Here is an 18,708-nt window from a genome sequence, read left to right as displayed (position 1 = left end):
AGGTGTATGACTGGGCAGGATCTCTTGATCACCTGCCCCTGCACTTTACAATACACAGATGTCAAAGAGTGGTACTACACAGTGACCAATTGCAAGGACATGAGGTCCTAGACGTGAGAGAAGGGGTAAGTGCAGCTTCCATAATTAACCTAAGAATAAATTAACAACACCTACTTTCATGTTAGCCCATCGGCATTTTCTATTTCATTACAGCAGCTAACTCCCCACTCATTCTTGGACCAAGAGGTAATCTCTCATTTTTCCTCTTGATATCTATAACAAGAGACAAGTGTCTCTTATCATAACACCGTGGGACAAATATACCAAAGTTAGCTCAAATCTCGTTTAAACTCTCCAGGATGAGAAAAAATTACAACATTGAATGTTCAAGAGTCTTTATTCGGTAGATCACTTGTACATTGAATGACTTAAATGTCATCTCCTAATTTCCTTTCAAACTCTTTATATTTCAACCACAGTTCTCCATACAAACTCTTGACCTGTGGTTAATTCTTTTAATATTAGGCAGCTTTTTTGGAAGAAATTTGTGAAAAACGATTTTCCCCCTTTGAGGCTTGAAGTCTATACTGAGACATGCCTGGTAGTCCCAACTGCTAAAAGATGCTTTAAATGTTAACCACTGATGCCAAAAAATGCTATAAAAACACTTACAAATGCCTAGCAACACAAACACTAACAAAATGCTAACTAATGCTAAGAAACGGCATCAAACCCCTCTTGCTACTCACTGTTAACTATGTTAAATTATAACTTTTTATGTGTAACTCAGACTAACTGTAGTGCTGATAATTTCACTTGTTGAAATTGAATAATTGCTGAACGTTCTCTCCTCAGCCTTTTCAACATTTTGGTGGAAATGTTCTGACTCCAACTCAGATTTGGTCAAGCTTAGGCCTCTAATTTTGACTTCACACAATTTTGCAGTTCCCATTTCTGCTCCTTTCCATAAGTAATCTCACAGTGTACAATGCCCATGATGGGTGTGCAACACCCATTTTAAAAGGGCATCCTGTGTCCAGGAAAGACTGCTGCCCTCAAGACTGTACAGTGAAACTTACACTACAACAGAGCAGAGTAAAGCTAAGCACCTTGCAGAGTGAGTAGCCTGTGAAAGGAGAGTTTAGTCACTGTAAGGAACCAGACCTGTGGAGCAGTCGCAAGATTTCTTGTGACTGGAGGAACAATCAATTCTCCACCCCTCATCAGCAAAACCACCCTTCAAGAGCTGGGTATGTTACAGATCAGAGACGATTGCTCTTCACTGAGGGACCAATGACCTGAGAATCCAGGAAGAGCCACCAGGCATCAAAAGTGTCAAAGAAGATAGAGATCTCACACCTGAAAGCCAGGAAATCACTGCTCGATACAGTGATGGATTTCAAGGCATCGGGAAGATCAGACATCAAGAATGGAAGACTTCTTTGCAAATGTGACAAGGTCACTTTAGCTCATTTTCAGTTCTAATTCTCAAACTTTTTTTATTAGTGTTGTGTTATTTTTCTTCTTACTATTTGGGTTATTTTCCTACATTAGTTTGGTTTCCTTACACACCTTATTTTGGTATGTGTTGGTGATTCATTCCCACACACTTCTCTTAGCTAAATCCTGTTGTGTAGGAGAAGTTACCTCCTAGTTCCCTTAGGTAAATCCTGTATTTGTGGGCAAGAAATACACTCCCTAGCCTTATTTGGTTTAGAGTTATTCCTACAGTTTCCTCAAATCTATTATAAATTGGCAACCATTTGTTCAGTAAATTCAGTTGATTCAGTTGGTTTATTCTGAGCTGTACTCAAGTTCTCAAGTCAAGCACTGGTTTAGTTCGAATGCTATATTCTCAATAACCCTTGTTATGTAGTGCATTATTTCGTTTTATTTGTACTTTTCTTTAAGGCTTTTGGTTAGTTCGTTTCTTTTATTTCATTAGTTTCAATTAGCAGTCGCTTTTAGTTGCCTTTACTAGTTTTGTGTTTTTGTGTAGTATTATTCCTTTAGTTTTCTTGACCTTTAGTCAGCACAGCATGTAGCTTTATCTCTGTTCCTTTGTTTTATAGTTTTTGCTAGTAAATATTGTATTTTTCGCTTACCACATATCCTTGTTGATTACTTGTGATTGTTTGCACAAATCCAAATTCATTTCTGTTCCTTTATACGTTTTGTAGCCTGTTTTTATCACTGTAATTACTTGTGTGACTGGCTTGTACACAGCTTAGCACTATTGTGTAATCCTGTAACTTGAACCTTTTTAGTTTTGCATTTCATGTAATACTCAACAACTGTTGACAGTTTTTGTCACACAGTTTCCTGTTTCTTTACTTTTGTCATGCAATCTTCCTATTGCAATTGTCTTGTTATTTACACCAAATTACTTTGTTATTTCTTAGCTAAGTTAGCTTGTTTTACTCTTTATTAGCATTAGGCTTATTTTAGCTTGTTTATTGTATTTCAGTGTTACTTGTTCCCGTTTATTTGTTATTGTCTTCGCTGTTTGTCAAGAAACTCGTAAATCGTACACTCGTATCTGTCGTAACTACGTCGACCGTTTTGGCCGTCTTACACAAAGTTCAGCATGAAAAAACAAGAAGCAGTGTCCGTAGCTCAAAGACTCACACCAGTGGCTTACTACTTGCAAGAACCATTTAAGAAATGGCTGGGGCAGTGTGTAGAAGAGGAGATACTCGAGGAGGTACCTGAAGGTGAAGCAGTCATGTGGTGTTCACCCTTGGTTGTTCAACGCTGTAGACAAGGAAAAACCTGAACCACACATGATCAGCGCCAGCGTGGACCTCGGGGTACCAAACCAATTAATGGACAGAAATAGGATCATCCAGGTGATGATCGTTGAAGACTTCATGTGCAAATGTCATGATTGTACTCTCTTCTTTAAACTTGACATGCGGAAGGGGTACCACCAACTCCTACTCACTCTGGAGTCCAGGAAAATTGCCATTTTCCGCACCCCATGGGGGACCATGTGACTGAAACATCTGATCTTTGGAGCAAAAGCATCACAAGATCTCTTTGATGAAGCTATCTACTGAATATTTTGAGACATAACAAGGTGCCTCAACCAATGGGATGATATCCTGCTAGGAGGAATAAACATGGAGGAAGACAAGACATTGGAAGCAGTCCTGCAAGGAGATAGAGTTCTATGGACACAAGTTCACAAAGGACAGATTAAAGCCAAACCCAGAGAAAATCAGAACTGTAAAAGAAAGTAGCCCACCAAAATCAAAAGAAGCTGTGAGAAGTTTCCTTGGAATGACCAGATACCTAGCAAAGTTCATCTCACGATACGCATCACTAGCCCCACCCTTGTAAAAACTGACCCATAAAGATACAAAATAAAAAAAAATAAAAATAAAAAATAGCCTAAGCTGTTGGGAGTGTCGTCGACTTACCCTTTTTGACAAAATTACCGTTCTAAAAAGTTTAATTGCGTCCCAACTTGTATACATTTTGTCTCCCCTCACGACTAATCACCGTGTCTTAAGGGAAATCAATAGGCTCTTCTATGATTTCTTATGGAATGGCAAAGGCGACAAAATTAAGAGGGAAGTAATGATTAATGACTATGAAAAAGGCGGCTTAAAAATGATTGATATTGAATCCTTCAATAAAGGATTGAAAACTACCTGGGTCAAAAAATATACCGATGTAAACAATCACGGAAAATGGAAACTTTTTTTGACTTAGAACTCCGGAACTACGGTGGCAGAGCCTTGTTCAGCGGCAAACTTAGCAAAAAAGACCTGTCAAAGTATGTCAATTTATCCTATCCATTTATTGTGGAAATCTTAAATATCTGGACTGAAATCACTTACGAGAATAATACAGACCATTTTCGCTCTCAGAGCCTTTGGCACAACTCCCTTATAAGAATCGATAACAGATCAATCTTCTACAAAAAATGGCAGCAAAAAGGGATTAACAGGGTTTTGCATTTGATGAAAGATTCAGACACCTTCCTATCCTTTTCTGAATTCAAAGATCGGTATGGTATCACTGAAACAAATTATCTTGCTTTTTATGGGCTGTTATCCGCTTTTAAAAAAATCAAAGTACCTTTACACAATAATACAAATATACAATACGAAAGCTTTTATACGAAATTTATGAAAGCAAGTAAACCAAGCAGACAGGCCTATAAAAAAATAATTGGTCTTAAACAAAGGTGTCCAACCAAGAGTCAAGAAAAATGGGCTACGGATTGTGCCTTTGAAGCCCATGAACCAATAGACTGGAGTGCGGCGTACCAGCTATCTTTTCAGTGTACAAACTCTATAAAACTAATTGTATTTCAATTCAAATTGCTGCATAGACGACTGGCGACTAATGATTTTCTTAAAAAAGTAGGAATAAAAGATAATGATCTCTGCAGTTTCTGCAAAACTGAGAAGGAAAGCCTAATTCATCTTTTCTGGTCCTGTAGAGTTGTCTCTACCTTCTGGCAAAACTTTAAGGAGCTTCTTGTAAGCCAAAATCTTGCGTTGAGAACATACAACCTTTCTTTAAATATAGTCTTAGGCCTAAGGCCAGACAAATCAAAGAATAAACAGAAACTTAATTTTAATTTTCTTGTGGCGAGATATTATATATGGTCGTGTAGGACACACAACTTGCCCCCTGAAATGAAACATTTCTCTGTCTTTCTGGCATGTTACAACAGCCTCAAAACTGGAGCAGCGTCAAATGATAATCTTTAGAAATCTAAGTGGGTGATAATAATAATTAAACGTATTTACCAACAAGCAACTGTATAACAAAAATTAAAAAAAATGAAGAAAACCCTAAGGCTAACACTGTGCTCGGATATTATTGTAGTGTAGGTCAACCTTAACAAGTGTTGCACTTGTCAGTATTGTAACGTGTATTGTATGTAAGTAGTAAGTAGTCTTTTTAATTAATTAATTAATTAATTAATTGATTAATACAATGTAACTTATTGTAGTGTAAGTAATGTAAGTAATTGTATTGTTAGTAATTATCCAGTAAGTGATGTAGGTAATTGTCCCATAAGTAATGTAAGTAGTTGAACTGTAAGTTGTTTTTTTCCCTGTGTTTTGCAATAAAAAAAAAAAATTAAAAAAAAAAAAAAAGATACAAAGTTCCAATGGGGAGCAGAAGAGAATGGAGCATTTGAGAAGCTGAAAACAAGCATAACAAGTGAAAGCACAATGGCATACTTCAACCCAGCTAGACCAATCATTGTGAGAGTGGAAGCCAGCTTTTATGAAGGGCTCTGAAACGGATTATTCCAGGAGAAGGCAGTGGTCTCCAGCCAGTCCACTTCATTAGTTGCATTATGACCAACAAAAGGTATAGCCAGTCAAAGAAAGATGCCCTGTCAGTACATTGGGCAAAGAACAGGTTCAGCATTTGCCTTCTCGGAGCACCAAAATTTAAGATCATCACAGCCTACAAGCCACTGATCCCACCGTTTAACAAGACAGCCATGTGACTCCCACCGAGAATCCAAAAATGGGTCATGGAAATGCTTTTATCAATATGTCAACTTCAAGCTAATTTACGAGCCCAGAAAGTCCCAGACATACCAAAGAAACCGTGGGATGTCATAGCTGTCGACTTCAGTGGACCCTATTCTGATGGCCATTACAATCTAGTAGCCATAGACAAGAGAACAAGATATCCTGAGGTTGTGAAGACCCATTCAACAGCTTTTCAACCAAGCAAGGAAAAGCTCAAAACATTGTTTGCCACTCATGGCAGCCCAAGACAACTTGAAAGTGACAAGAGACCATTTAATTCCAGAGAACTTGCAGAGTTTGCTACAACAGAGGGATTTCACCATCATCAAGTTACCCAACAACATGCATGTGCTAATGGCAAGGCAGAAAGCTCCACAAAACTCAACATTGCTAATGCATTTATCCAGGACAATACCAGCAAAGAGAGGGATGCTGAGAAGAACCAACCTCGAAGGATTGGAGAGAAATTCTGCTGAATGCCAACCCTGTCAGTCCAGGAGGAGATTATCACCAACACAGAGGAAACAGCCAAAACCTGCAGCAGTGACAAAATGGAATAGAACAAACCATCAGAGATCCCAGCAGCTGTAACCAGACCAAGGCATGATCAGAGACGACTGGACTGTCTGAAAGACTATGTTACCTAGACTGTACTAAGCTTATGCTCACCAGATAGACATTATGCACCTGAAACATTTTCCATTTGAGCTTAGAACATTGGACATTTAGGACATTGTTTCCTAGTTGCATTTTTTATTTAACTTAGAGACTCTCTGGAAAAAGGGAGAAGTGTAATGTCCAGTCCAGCATTTTTCCAATTCCAGTAAAGTTTAGCTTGCACATGCACATAAGCATCGCTCTACCATGCCATCTCATCAGATGTAGTTGGCAATGTGTTTTGTTATTAAAAAGCACTTATTTAGAGAAAGACTCGTGGTTGTCACAAATTACTGCATATCTTTAGCTTCAATTGGATTCTTATGCTGTCGTTTAGGATTCCTGCACTTGTAATATGATTTACAAATGACTTGGTGTCTTCCTCAAGTGATTGTGATACCCCCCAGAAATGCTGTGAAAGAAAGACCGATCAAAGAGCAATTGTGTAAGGATTTTTGACGCATTAATAGACGCCTCATTCATCTCATTCAGTGAATTCTGGAAGAATCAGCAGGACTAACGTACCAATGGGAGAAGGAATTTTACAACCTCAAGGAGAGTCAAGGAAAGCAACGATCCATTACTTATGGTTTTGCAAGAGCTACACAGAAGACAGGCAAGAAATTTCCAACCTCAGGTCCACACAGGAAATCGAAAAACTGGGAATTAAAGTTGTTGTACCACTGCTAATGACACACTCCCTTTGTTCAGCACCAGATGCTGCAACAGCTAACATTGTGAAAAATATCTGAAACCGAAATTGGAAGCCAGTTGTGAACGTGATGTTTTGTGCACGAAGATCTTAGGGAGGAAGTCTTGTCGTCGCTTGCCAAATGCTTGGCACGTGAAATAATGGAGTACAGCTGTACCGAGAGCATGCTAAAATTCAGTACACCGTCAGAACTTGCATGTTTCTAATCGCAAATTGGTTCATGAAATAAAGGTGTTTTGCCCTTTGTGGTACATGTGCATTACAGGGGCCACATGTGAAATTCAATGAGAGCATAAATTCCCTGGCATTAGTGAAATCGGTGATTTGAGCTGTATCACCTCCTGCCTGCTTTTCTCATGGACACACTCTTAAAAGTGTTTTCCCATCCACGCAATAGTTGCCATATGGATTTGAAACGTAACCCACTTCATTTTAAGTAAGAAAAAGCAATATAACAACAAAATGACAAAATGCTGTTTTTCGTTGAAACAGTCACAAAGTCACTTAGGGCTTTTTTTCCACTCACTCCTTCATTTTACAGTCAACAAAATGTATGCCAAGAGTATAGGAAAGTTCAACTGTCCATCTTAACCTTCCTTTTGTTTTAAGAGATATGGATTAAGGGGGATTGTGATCAAGTTTGAAAAAAGTATTTTGAATATTTTCTTGAAACAAGCAACATTCAAGCCAATTCAATGCGAGGCATGCCACAAATGATGGCCAAGTTATAAGGCCACCAAGTTGCAAAATATTGTATAAGATATTTGATTCCCAGTCTTTTGATAATGTCTTTAAAGAAACTAACATCAATTTGAACATGGAGGTGACATTTGCTGGTAATCTGTCACTAGAGAACAAATCGCACGGGCAAAGCAGAGGGTACACACTGCTGGTGAAAAGAGAAAGAGGCCATCCTCCAAGTAAACCTTTACTGTGAGATATCGAGCGTCGAAAGGAAAAAAATACAAGGGCATTACAAAAGGGATTCTTATAACATTACGCTGACAAGCGTTGACAGTTACCACTGTGATTCCCATTGTTTGGCTCAACTTTTCAAAAATCTACCTGCCCCACCCAAGGACTACGGTGTCTTTGATGTTTTGCTGATTCACAAAGTTTTTGCCAAAGTGGAAAACGTGCATTCGCACAAGGCAAAGGCCCACAATGACAAATTTCCACCACAAAGTAAACAAACTCTGGCAAAGATTTCCCAGGTGCAATCCATACCTAAGCTGCCTCAATACTCAAAAGTCTGCAATATTCCTTAACACTTGAAAGAAAGCACATGGACAAACATGGGGAGGAAAATTGGTGTCTATAGAATGACCGTTAAACAGGAAAAGTTGATCTTTTGTTGCCCCTTCTAGAAGATGGATTAGGTCCTGTTTGCCGAGATTAAGGTGGTGCATTTGATTAAACCAGTCATTAGCAAATGCTTTGTCAGCAAGGATGTGTATTGTTTCTTCAAGGGGTACATTGGTGAACAATGAGGAAACATCGTAGGAAACCAAAACATCACCGTCTTTGGGTGTCAATGAATAGACTTCGTTCACAAATTCGAAGGTGTCGGTTATCATGTAATGATCAATAGCAAGCGGTTTAAGCTTGTCATCTAACCATTTCGCCAGCGCATAATTGTAAGTCTGTGTAGCTGACAAGATAGGTCGCATAGCTAGCTTTTCCTTGTGTGTTTTGGGTAAACCGTAAAGGTGAGCTAACCTTGAGCCAGAAGGACGGACAGAGTCTGCAATCTCAGTAGGGAGAATTTGACGAACAAGTGAATCTAAGTCCTTCTCCTTTTGTAGGAGAGGGTGATAGCGCTTGGGTGGTCTTCCTCTGCTTTTTGGTCTCATCGGGTCGACCGATCTAAATTTGGTGAGATCGTTTATGGATGCTTCAGCTAGTAAGCGCAAGTATTCGTCCTTGTCCATAACAACAACACCAGATCCTTTGTCAGGTTTAGTTATGACAATGTCATTACGCTTCTTCAATTGATGAATAGCTTTTAAGAGAGTCTTTGGAGGTTTAGGGCCTTTACGATGAATATAATTTAACGCCAAAGAACATAAAGTAGATGCTGTAAGGTCACGAAGATCTTCTGATAGGTTTGGCTCAAGTTTCCAATAAGCTTTCTCAAAGCTAGCTTTGACATCAATCGGGGATACATGTTTAGGAATGGCAAACTTCAAGCCACAACAAAGCACAAGCTTTTGAAAAAAGGAGAGCTTGTAAGAAGAGATGTTAGTAATGTGCTCATCGACTAAAAACTATGCTGGATCGTGCGTTTCAGCTTTCTTCTAACTGGACCTACTTCTCCGAAGAATGCGATCGTCTCAAGTTGTTGTTCTCCCGTCTTGAATACCCAGATGACTTAATTAATTCAACCATAACACGCTTTATTGCCATCAAAGTTTCTGAGCAACCTGTTCCTTCACCAACTGACAACAGTCCAGAGCCCATTCGGATTGTCCTACCATTCAAAGACCAAGCTTCAGCTGATTTTCTTCGCACGCAACTGAAAGATCTTAGCACAAAAACAAACACCACCATCCAACCTGTTTTCATCAGCCACAAGATTGAGCAAGACCTGAAATCACATGAAGTCAAGCCCCCAGTCGTTAACCAACAGTCCCTTGGGTACCATTTTAAATGTGACCTGTGCAATGCAGGTTATGTTGGTTTTACACGCCGGCACTTGCACCAACGCGTCGATGAGCACAAAAACCCATCGTCATCAATTGGAAAACATTTTTGCGAGGAACATTCTTTGGCCCCTAAAGATCTTACTAATAACTTTTCGATTTTAAAGAAATGTACAACCAAGTTTGACTGTCTTATTTTTGAAATGTTTTTTATTCATGAACTGACACCAAGTCTCAATGTACAATCTGACTCTATTCGTGCGAAAGTTTTTAGATAATCTTTTTTTTTTATTAATTAGTTTTACATGTTTTTATTGTTTTAAGCACTACTTTGTAAATTCTTTTACATACTTTTTACATATTTTTACTTCATTAATAATTTTTCATACATTCTTACCTCTTTGTAGCTATATATATCTATGCAAATTTTACTTCTTACATCTTGTTTGATAATGACCGAAGAGCGGTCGAAACATCGCAAAATTTTACCGTTTATTTTTATTGTCAAATGTTTTAAAAAACCCTTACTGATAATAAAATATAGTACAATTTAGAATTTGAGTTCTTTGTGATCCTTATCTTGCAATAAATGTTAATTTTATGCTTACAGTACATGAAGATAACAAAATCAGTATTAAATCTTTAAATGTAGAGACATTACTACTAGTGCTCATTTATTAATAATAGGGAAATAACCCTTTTTCAAATATTTCTAGACAAAGATGACATCGAGCTTGCCACAAAAGTAATGCAGTTTGCATTGCTGACTGATCATGGCTTTAGGTTTGCATTAGCACATTTTCTAGTGAGCAGCCTTACTCTCCCGCTACCCTTCTTGAGAAGTTTTGGGAGGGAGTGGAATGGGTCCAGATGGGGGGCCAGGAGGGGTCCAGAGGGGTCCAGATGGGGTCCAGAGGGGGTCCAGATGGGGTCCAGATGGGGTCCAAAAGGGGGTCCAAAAGGGGGTCCAGATTGAGGGGTCCATGTGTTGTACCAAACCCGTTTGAAATCCAAGAAGAGCCATGACTGCTGTAAGTGTTATAGCATACAGATTTCTTTCAAAGCCCACCACAAAACATTCCACCATTTTTGACGATATTAAGCGGAACAATTTGTATCATCATACATGACGTATCTACCAAATTAAACAAGATAACCGCTGACTTTTCAACATCTAAGTTGAAGATGGTGAAGTGGTCGGCAGAGTGTTTTGTGATGGATTGCATGGAAAGCAATCTGTATGTTAAAACAGCAGTGATCGCTCTCCCTGGATTTTAAACAGCCTTTTGAGTAGCTGTTTCAACAAACATTGATATCTCTGATGATGAAAGAGGGATGGCAATGGATGTTCTCTTTAAACCTCGAGTCAAAGCAACTGTGAACAGATGACACAAAACTGGACATTTTGCAATCCAAGAATCAACAAAAGCACAAAATTGCGTGTATGTAGTAATTATTTCTTGTTCCCATTCTATTTTATCCTTGAAAACATAAGTTGAGGGAACTAATGCATTGAATCTTCTTCTGCCGCATTTTTTTCAATATCGTGAGATGTAGCTCTGATAATATATGAAAAAAATATCTCAAGTCCTTACCGCTGAATTTATACCGCAAATTGATAGGAAAATACCTAGGTAGATATTTCTTGTTGATTTTGAGTTAGGTTAAGACAGAAAAATGGCTTTTGTGTTTTAGTGGATGTTAATGAAATGGCCAAAAATCGTGAAGTCCTATCTAAACAGTACCCCAGCACAGAAAAAAATATTGAAGTCCCCTAACATTTTATAGCTTTTTTGAGAACTTTAGTGATTGCTCTCACTATCCATGTTATAATAATGTGTATTTGCTGTTGCCCAGTGCAGATATTTGCCATCAATTTAAGGCTATTCACAACACAACAAAATATGCACCTTACTTAAGTTGGAGCAATGGACAGAAATCAAATTGTCTAGTTCAAATGAATATCTGTGCTTAGAGACTGATAATAGGAGATGACCCAGTGGATTTCATTTTCACATGCCCCTTCTTGTAGTAGAAATACTAAATCAGACAGCTAAGTAAATATACATACATTAGTGACAAATGGCCATTTTTTTGGGGAGGGGGGGGGTTCCCCTAACTTAAAGGGAATAAAATATTTTGACCTAATTACTTACTCACCAAACCCAACATTTGTGCCAAGTTTGAGCAAAATCAGTTATTTGAGCTGTATCTCCTGCCTGGTTCTGCCTGTTTTTTTCATGGACACACTCTTAAATTTTCCATTGTATTCAAGCCAGCACTTAAACCATTGCAATATGAAATATTAGACCAAAGCTGTTGCAAATTTTACATGGGATCTTAGTTTAAAATCCCCTCAAGGTTGACCTGTAAGATTTTCTGTATTGGCACTGAAGTTAGAGGAGCACCTGCAGGGGCCCAACGATTCAGAATTTAAGGCATGTTGTCTCGATTAGCGATCTCTCGCATTGTCATAACACTTTGAAAAGTGTTACTTTGAATTCTCATTTCTTTTCTGGTTAGTAAAGAGTGGGCACAGCACAAGGTAAAGCCTCTTGATCTGTGGAAGACAGCACACATTTTCCAGGGTAAGGGGTGTAAAAAATAGATCCACCTCCACTCATACTTCCACAACCCATACTGTCACTGGAGGTGGAGTCAACAGTTATCATAACAATTCTTCCAGGGTAATGGCTCAGCCACCAACCAGTCCAACCTCGACACACACTAATGATACAGGTACAGGTAGATCAGGGGTTGGCTCTGGTAGGCATAGTGTGACGGATAAGAAGCCTTGCATTACGCATGTATCAAGTTAATTATTAGTAAGCTCTATAGTATTTTCTAAGTGAAACCCGATCGCTGTATTCATTCATCAGCAGACACCATTACAACCAAGGCCGATTCTGTTACCACGAGGTCAGGGATTGTGTCAGGTTGGTTTAACAGAGTAGGATCCCCACCCCTTTAATCATGGACACGCACTGTTACAACCAATGCTGTTACTGTTACCACAGGGTCAGGAATTTTGTCGGGTAGGCATAACAAAGTAGGTTCTCCACCCTGAAATACATCAACACGCACTGTTACAACCAATGCTGATACTGTTACCATGGGGTCAGGGATTGTGTCAGGCAGGTGTAATAGAGTAGGATCTCCACCCCGTAAAACTTGGACACACACTGTTACAATCAATACCGATATTGCTACCAAGGGGTCAGGGATTATGCCGGGTAGGTGTAATGGAGTAGGATCTCCACCCCAAAATACATCGACATGCACTGTTACAACCAATGTTGATACTGTTACCACGGGGTCAGGGACTGTATCGGGTAAGCATAACGGAGTACATGTAGGATCTTCTCCCAGTATTCCTACATCAGATGACTTCAATGCAACCAATGTGGATACTGTTACCACGGGGTCAGGGATTGTATCTGGTAAGCATAACAGAGTACATGTAGGATCTTCTCCCAGTATTCGTACATCAGATGACTTCATTACAACCAATGTGGATACTGTTACCACGGGGTCAGGGATTGTATCTGGTAAGCTTAAAAGAGTACATGTAGGATCTCCTCCCAGTATTCCTGCATCAGCCAATACTGTTACAACCAATGCTAATACTCCAACTGGTCTCAAAACCAGTCTGACCAGTTTGACAGTGCTCCCTGATTGGTTCTCAGCCAAGTCTTTGTTTTTTCTCTATATAAGTGCGACATCACCCGGATGGTTGGGCGGTGAGTTAACTCCACTACAACAGACACATCCCTTCCAAAAACTCATTTATTACTCAATAATACAAGTCATAAAACAATAACACATGCATGTATAATTTATTTTTTCTCCACACTCCCCTACATTTACCTACACAACCTGCATCTCATCAAGCCAGTTCTGCCATCCTTATCTCATGAACTTAAGGCAAATGAAGTCTTGAATAAATTGGTCTATCCATCTGAGGTATACTACTAGAAAGGTCTTAAGTAATAAGACCTAGCTATTTCTATTGCTCAGGCTATTAAACAGGACCATTTTATAACACTCACCATATTGGATGAAGATGTGCATGCAATACTAATATATTGAATTTTCTTTTTTTTTTAAATGTACAGCTTGGAAGTGTGGTGTGAACCTGTGATATGCAGCATGACCATACCATGTGCAAGGTTTGTCTTAAGACAGCTCTGTCTGCAACATTCCCAATCTGCCTGCAGATCAGGGGATATTTGGAAAATTTGGGAAGGACCACACCTGTACACAATCTTGTGTTAGTCTCTAATCATGGGTTTCCACATAATATGCCCTAATGAATCCAAGTGCAGGTAGACTGGAAGGCTGGGAACTTTACAAAGCCACAGGAATGAATGTGAAATAGGGTGCCACCAAGATCAGTACCCACACAAGAATGAATCTTGTGTTCATTGTCAAAAGAGAGAAAAAGCAGCAGAGATGGCAGTGCATCAGCATAAGCTGTCCAAACAACTGTGAAGAGAACATTTTAAGGTATTTTTACCCTAGAGTTTTTGAAAGGAATAAATCAATTAGTGCAAAAATCAGTAAACAGTGAACTTTGGAAGTATTTATTAATGTTACTGTGTCAGAGGAAGAAGCCACTACTAAAGCAGGCAGCATTTAGACTCATACCTCAATATATTAAAGAAGTGATGTAAAACTTGTTTCTATTGTAGGAATTTTCAATATAAATGAGCCTCAGTCATCCAGATATAAAACATTCAAATAACAAGTAAAACAAATGTATGAAAAATTTGGTTGCACTCTGATGCAAACTACAACAAGCTCTTGTTCCTTGATAGCTTCCCAAAATAGCAGGAAGCATAACAATCTCTCACATCTCCTTTGCAAGCAACCAAATATCACTTTTCATGACCATATCATTTCTGCTTCCTTTCTACAGTATTATACACATGTAGTTCTACATTTCCCATTATGCAAATATATTTCTGGCCAAGAAGAGCTTTGAAAGCAACCCATGTTATTACAATGCCTTTGTTGTGCAACATGACAGATGGTAAAGATCTACACCCAATTTTGTAAGTTTTGTGTTCCAACAAGGGATATCTACATACTGTAAAGTTTATATTTTCTTTCACAACTACATCATTTCTGTTGCCCACAAATAATGAACAAAGTGTACTTTATTTTGCTTATTTAACCTCTATTTCTGTTGTTTAGCAATGGCCTCCAGTCAAGCCACACAAAATATACAGTGGTAGGAAAGAAAGAGCAATGGTAGAGCTTATGATAGCAGCAAGGATAGTGTTTTGGTACAGTTTCACAAAGACGGTTGGAGTATTTCACATAAAATCTTTTAAGAGAGCAAGATGATCCCTTTCTAGCATACATCAACATCACAACGTTTGGTTCAGGTTTTGAAGAAATTCAATGAATTTGGCCAGTTTTGATAAAAAAAAAATTCCATGTTGGACCAATATTTTCAAAGAATTTGGCCATCATGCATTGACGAAATGAAGCAAATTTAGCTACAAAAACAATTTAGAGACATACTTGGTAAAATTTCTCTTCAACTGATTTGCTAGCCAATTTCCAGTGGAAGTTTATTTTATTAATATAAATGTGTCATTCTTGTGATTTCAGAGAATTGAGTTCATTACAAGCCAGAGAACAAATTATCAAGATCTCTTTGCCGAGCTGTGTTGTCCCTTGCCTTGCCATGTGTTGCCCATTTGCTGCTGGGGCAGTATGGTGTGTAAAGCTACCAAGAGATGTCAAAGATATATGCCCGTTGTACAACAACACAGTGGAGGGGTGTATGCCAGAAATTGACTGGGATGCAGTCATACAACACTTCAAAGCATCATTAATGACTGAATTTTCACTACTTTCAAGGATTTTAGTTTTTCCTATTTTGTTTCCATTATGTTCACTGACTGAATTTTTCTTCCCCTGCTGTGATGTCTTTTTTTCTGTTTATGCTGCCTGCCACCATGTTTATTTACTGCACCATCAAGAATGGTCCACCTTTTTTAAATGCACCAAAATGCCTGCACATCCACAAGTATCTTTATTTCCACCGTCGCCAACATCACATCTTTCTGGCCTATCTCCATCATTTCCCCCCCATTTGCTTCTTCACCCTCGCTTATCTCTTTATCTCTATTTCAGCCACCTGCTACCTTTTTTATTTTATATTGCCTCTATCTTTTTTTCATACTTAAACTTGTTTTAAAAGGCTTTTTGGCAGGCAGTTTTCTGCTGATGACACCATAAGATTTACTACAAACTCTGTATTGTTTCCATCACTACCAGAAGAACTCTCCTCACAGTCACCACAGCATGAACTGCAGAAACCACCATCACAATCATGTGACGTCACTCACTCACCACCAGAAGAACTCTCCTCGCCACCACTACATCATGAACAGCTGGGATCACCATTGCAATCACATGTTGTCACTAACTCACCACCAGAGGAACTCTCCTCACCACCACTACATCATGAACAGCCAAAGTGACAATCACGCAATGTCACTCAACCTCGACTCCACCACCACTGCCACCAGAGAAGAGTTATTCACTTCTTTACAAAAACATAAAGAACACTACACTCTATGCCATTGCTGAGATTTGTTAACAACCACGTCACTTTTATTTTTGATGCATTTCTGCCATGAACACAATTCAAGTTGATGGTTTATATTTAAGTTACATTGCACTACGAGATTCATGCGATTCTGAAATTCGCAGCAGGGTATGGGTTCTAATTTCCGGTGAGTTCTGTTTATGAGATTAAAAAATCTATCATCATGTGTACTTTGCGGTAATTTAGTCGTCACGCATCTCACGACCAGAGTTAGAGAAGAAGACCAGACAATTTTGACATTGTAGAAGATGCTCGTGCAGTGCAGATGGTTAATTATTATTATGGCAGCGAAAATAACATTCGACATTGCATGAAATTCAAAGAAGGTTGAGAGCCGGAGAGAATGGCGGCATGTGAACCAGGTCCGTATTCTCTTTGTCTCAAACAAGTGTTTGGACCTTCGCTCACTAATACTACAAGCTGGTATACTGTTTCGAGTGAATGGTCATACAGACCGAATCATAGTACTATATCAAGCACAGTGACCCCGTTTATCGGTGATATTGTCGAAGTATCCATCCACGACCTAGTCAATAACAATGGCACCAAGGTCCATCCATTGTGGTTTGGCTCAGGAAGGAAGAAAGATACAGTGGTCGTTTCCACTCCTTTTGGCATTCTTGCTAAGGCAGTACGAGGGAAAAACCCACAAGACAATAAAGTAATCGGTTCATTGGAATTCAAAATTATCAAAGATTTGATCAATTCCACTCCAATCGATGAAATGGCAGGAAGAAGTGAGATTCCCGCCATCTTGCCCGAAACGCCACCAACTTCACCAGAAGATACACTTCCCAAAGTGATAAAGCCATGCAACATTGAATCGAGTCTGGCTATGAAGCAACTGTTCGAAGTCTTAAAAGAGTTTGAAATGTGCCAAATGGGTCCTTGGCTGAAAATGAAGCGAGCGGGATTAGTTGCAAATGAATGTTTAGCCGTGTTACAGCAAGAACCGACTTCTTGTGTGCCTGATCTTGGGAAGGTCTTTGGTTATGGGTTGCTACACTGCACCAAGGATAACCAAAATTTTGTACGTGAGGTGATATCGACTGCTTTGGAAACAGTTGCCAAGAAACAGGGAATTAAAAAGGCATTTGGTACAATTTTATGTGAAGATATAGATACGAGGTATTTGGAATCGCTACAAGTTCCCCACTGGCTTCAGTTGTACGTGAAGTTGGCCACGAAACTTCCAAATCGATTGGGGCAAATGCTTCTGAATTTTCTCAATATTGGTCGTAGCAGGGTAAGTTTTATTTTTACAAGCTTTTTTTTATTTGTTGACAGTCCAGAAATCTTTTGTCTGTGCACTCAGGGAAGACTTGGAGGGAAGTGGGGTGGAGAAATATAAAAGGGTAGGAATTTGCAATGGGTATCACTTTGATCCTTTCATTTGCCCAAATCCCAGGTGAAAGTTACTTTTTATTCTTTAAGGATTCTGTAAAGCGATTTTCTGCATGATATTACGATGCAAATCACAAAAAAAAATAACTCAAAGCAATGTTAATGCCTTCAGTGTTTACTGCACATTGTTGAATCATTTACTTTATGCAGAATTTTTCCTCTATGCCAATATGGTATTGGCTTAAAAAGTTGTGCCATATTTTGTTTAATATTTTTGGCAAGTGGAATGTGTGACTGTAGTTGTGCACCTAAATAGATAACTCAAAGTTGTTCATTTTTCTCTACTTTTAAAAAGAAATCTACTGATGTGGGACTCCTGCTAACCACTAATCAGATTAGAGCCCAGAAAGATCTTGCCTTTTCGGTGACAAGAAATGTTTCAAACTGGAGCCACTTGCTGCAGAACTGAGAGGTTATGGGATCAGCCTCAAGATGGCACTAATCTGGCAGATAAGGCAAACCCATTTGCATCAAGATATTTCGCGATCAGATGTGCTAGAGTTTAATCTGAAACTCGATGGACAACCTCTTTCAGGTGTTTCAAAGAATTTTGGTTAACTAGTTTGTTGCTGTCGAGCATTAGCAAGACAGCACACTATTCTTCTCTGTAGGACGAAAAATCCAAAATTTTCTCGGACATAAGACTCAAAGCCTGCACAGTTGAGTATTATCTGGAACAATTGAAATCACACGCACATCACATGGCTGTCATATCATCTGGGATCCACACGTGAGATCACTTTGCACGTGAGAAATCCTCGCATGCTGTCAGATGCTTTCGACTTTCGAATCTTTCGTATGCTGTCAGTTGTTTGACCAGACATATTCCACTTTCAAATCTTTCGTACGCTGTCAGTTGTTTGACGTTGCCATCATACAAGTAGATAAGTATTTTCTGAATGTTTTCATTTATTCAATTGCAGCTGTCTTTTGGCAGGAATGGGTGGATTGTGTTGAGGTTGACAAAACCTACATATTTAAGAATTTGAGAGTAAAGAAAAACAATTACACAGAGGAAATTTATGCCAATACAGCTAAGGAAGGCTTTCATTACCAAGAAACGGATGCCTTCTTAGAACTAGCAGAGACTGAACCAACAATGATGGAAATGACCACTAAAGATACCACAATATCCATCATTGGTATTAAAACTGTTTC

General features: G+C 38.9%; 2 protein-coding genes, 1 long non-coding RNA gene and 1 pseudogene across 3 annotated transcripts in view; 2 read left to right on the top strand and 2 right to left on the bottom strand.

Moving 5' to 3' along the window:
• The window catches only part of LOC149099370 (uncharacterized), a 42,962-nt gene that overhangs the window by 19,104 nt on the left and 5,150 nt on the right, over positions 1 to 18,708 (bottom strand). The gene's annotated exons all lie outside the window — the stretch shown is intronic.
• On the top strand, positions 3,463 to 4,776 carry LOC149099373 (uncharacterized; annotated as a pseudogene).
• LOC149099372 (uncharacterized) lies at positions 4,589 to 9,143 on the bottom strand (the record flags this gene model as incomplete). The annotated part of the gene is made up of 1 exon (XM_089277947.1): positions 4,589 to 9,143. A coding segment is annotated over one exon (1,020 nt), but the record flags the coding sequence as incomplete, so codon positions are not given.
• Positions 9,149 to 9,817, top strand: LOC149099371 (uncharacterized). The gene has a single exon (XM_089277523.1). The coding sequence runs from the start codon at positions 9,149 to 9,151 to the stop codon at positions 9,797 to 9,799; it is 651 nt and encodes a 216-aa protein (XP_089133649.1). The 3' UTR covers positions 9,800 to 9,817.

Source organism: Orbicella faveolata, unplaced genomic scaffold (genome assembly GCF_042242905.1).
Source record: "Orbicella faveolata isolate gen_17 unplaced genomic scaffold, um_ofav_v1 contig_46, whole genome shotgun sequence".
Classification (NCBI taxonomy): Eukaryota; Metazoa; Cnidaria; class Anthozoa; order Scleractinia; family Merulinidae; genus Orbicella; species Orbicella faveolata.
Note: the sequence above shows the minus strand (reverse complement) of the source record. Positions and strands in the feature narration are given on the sequence as shown.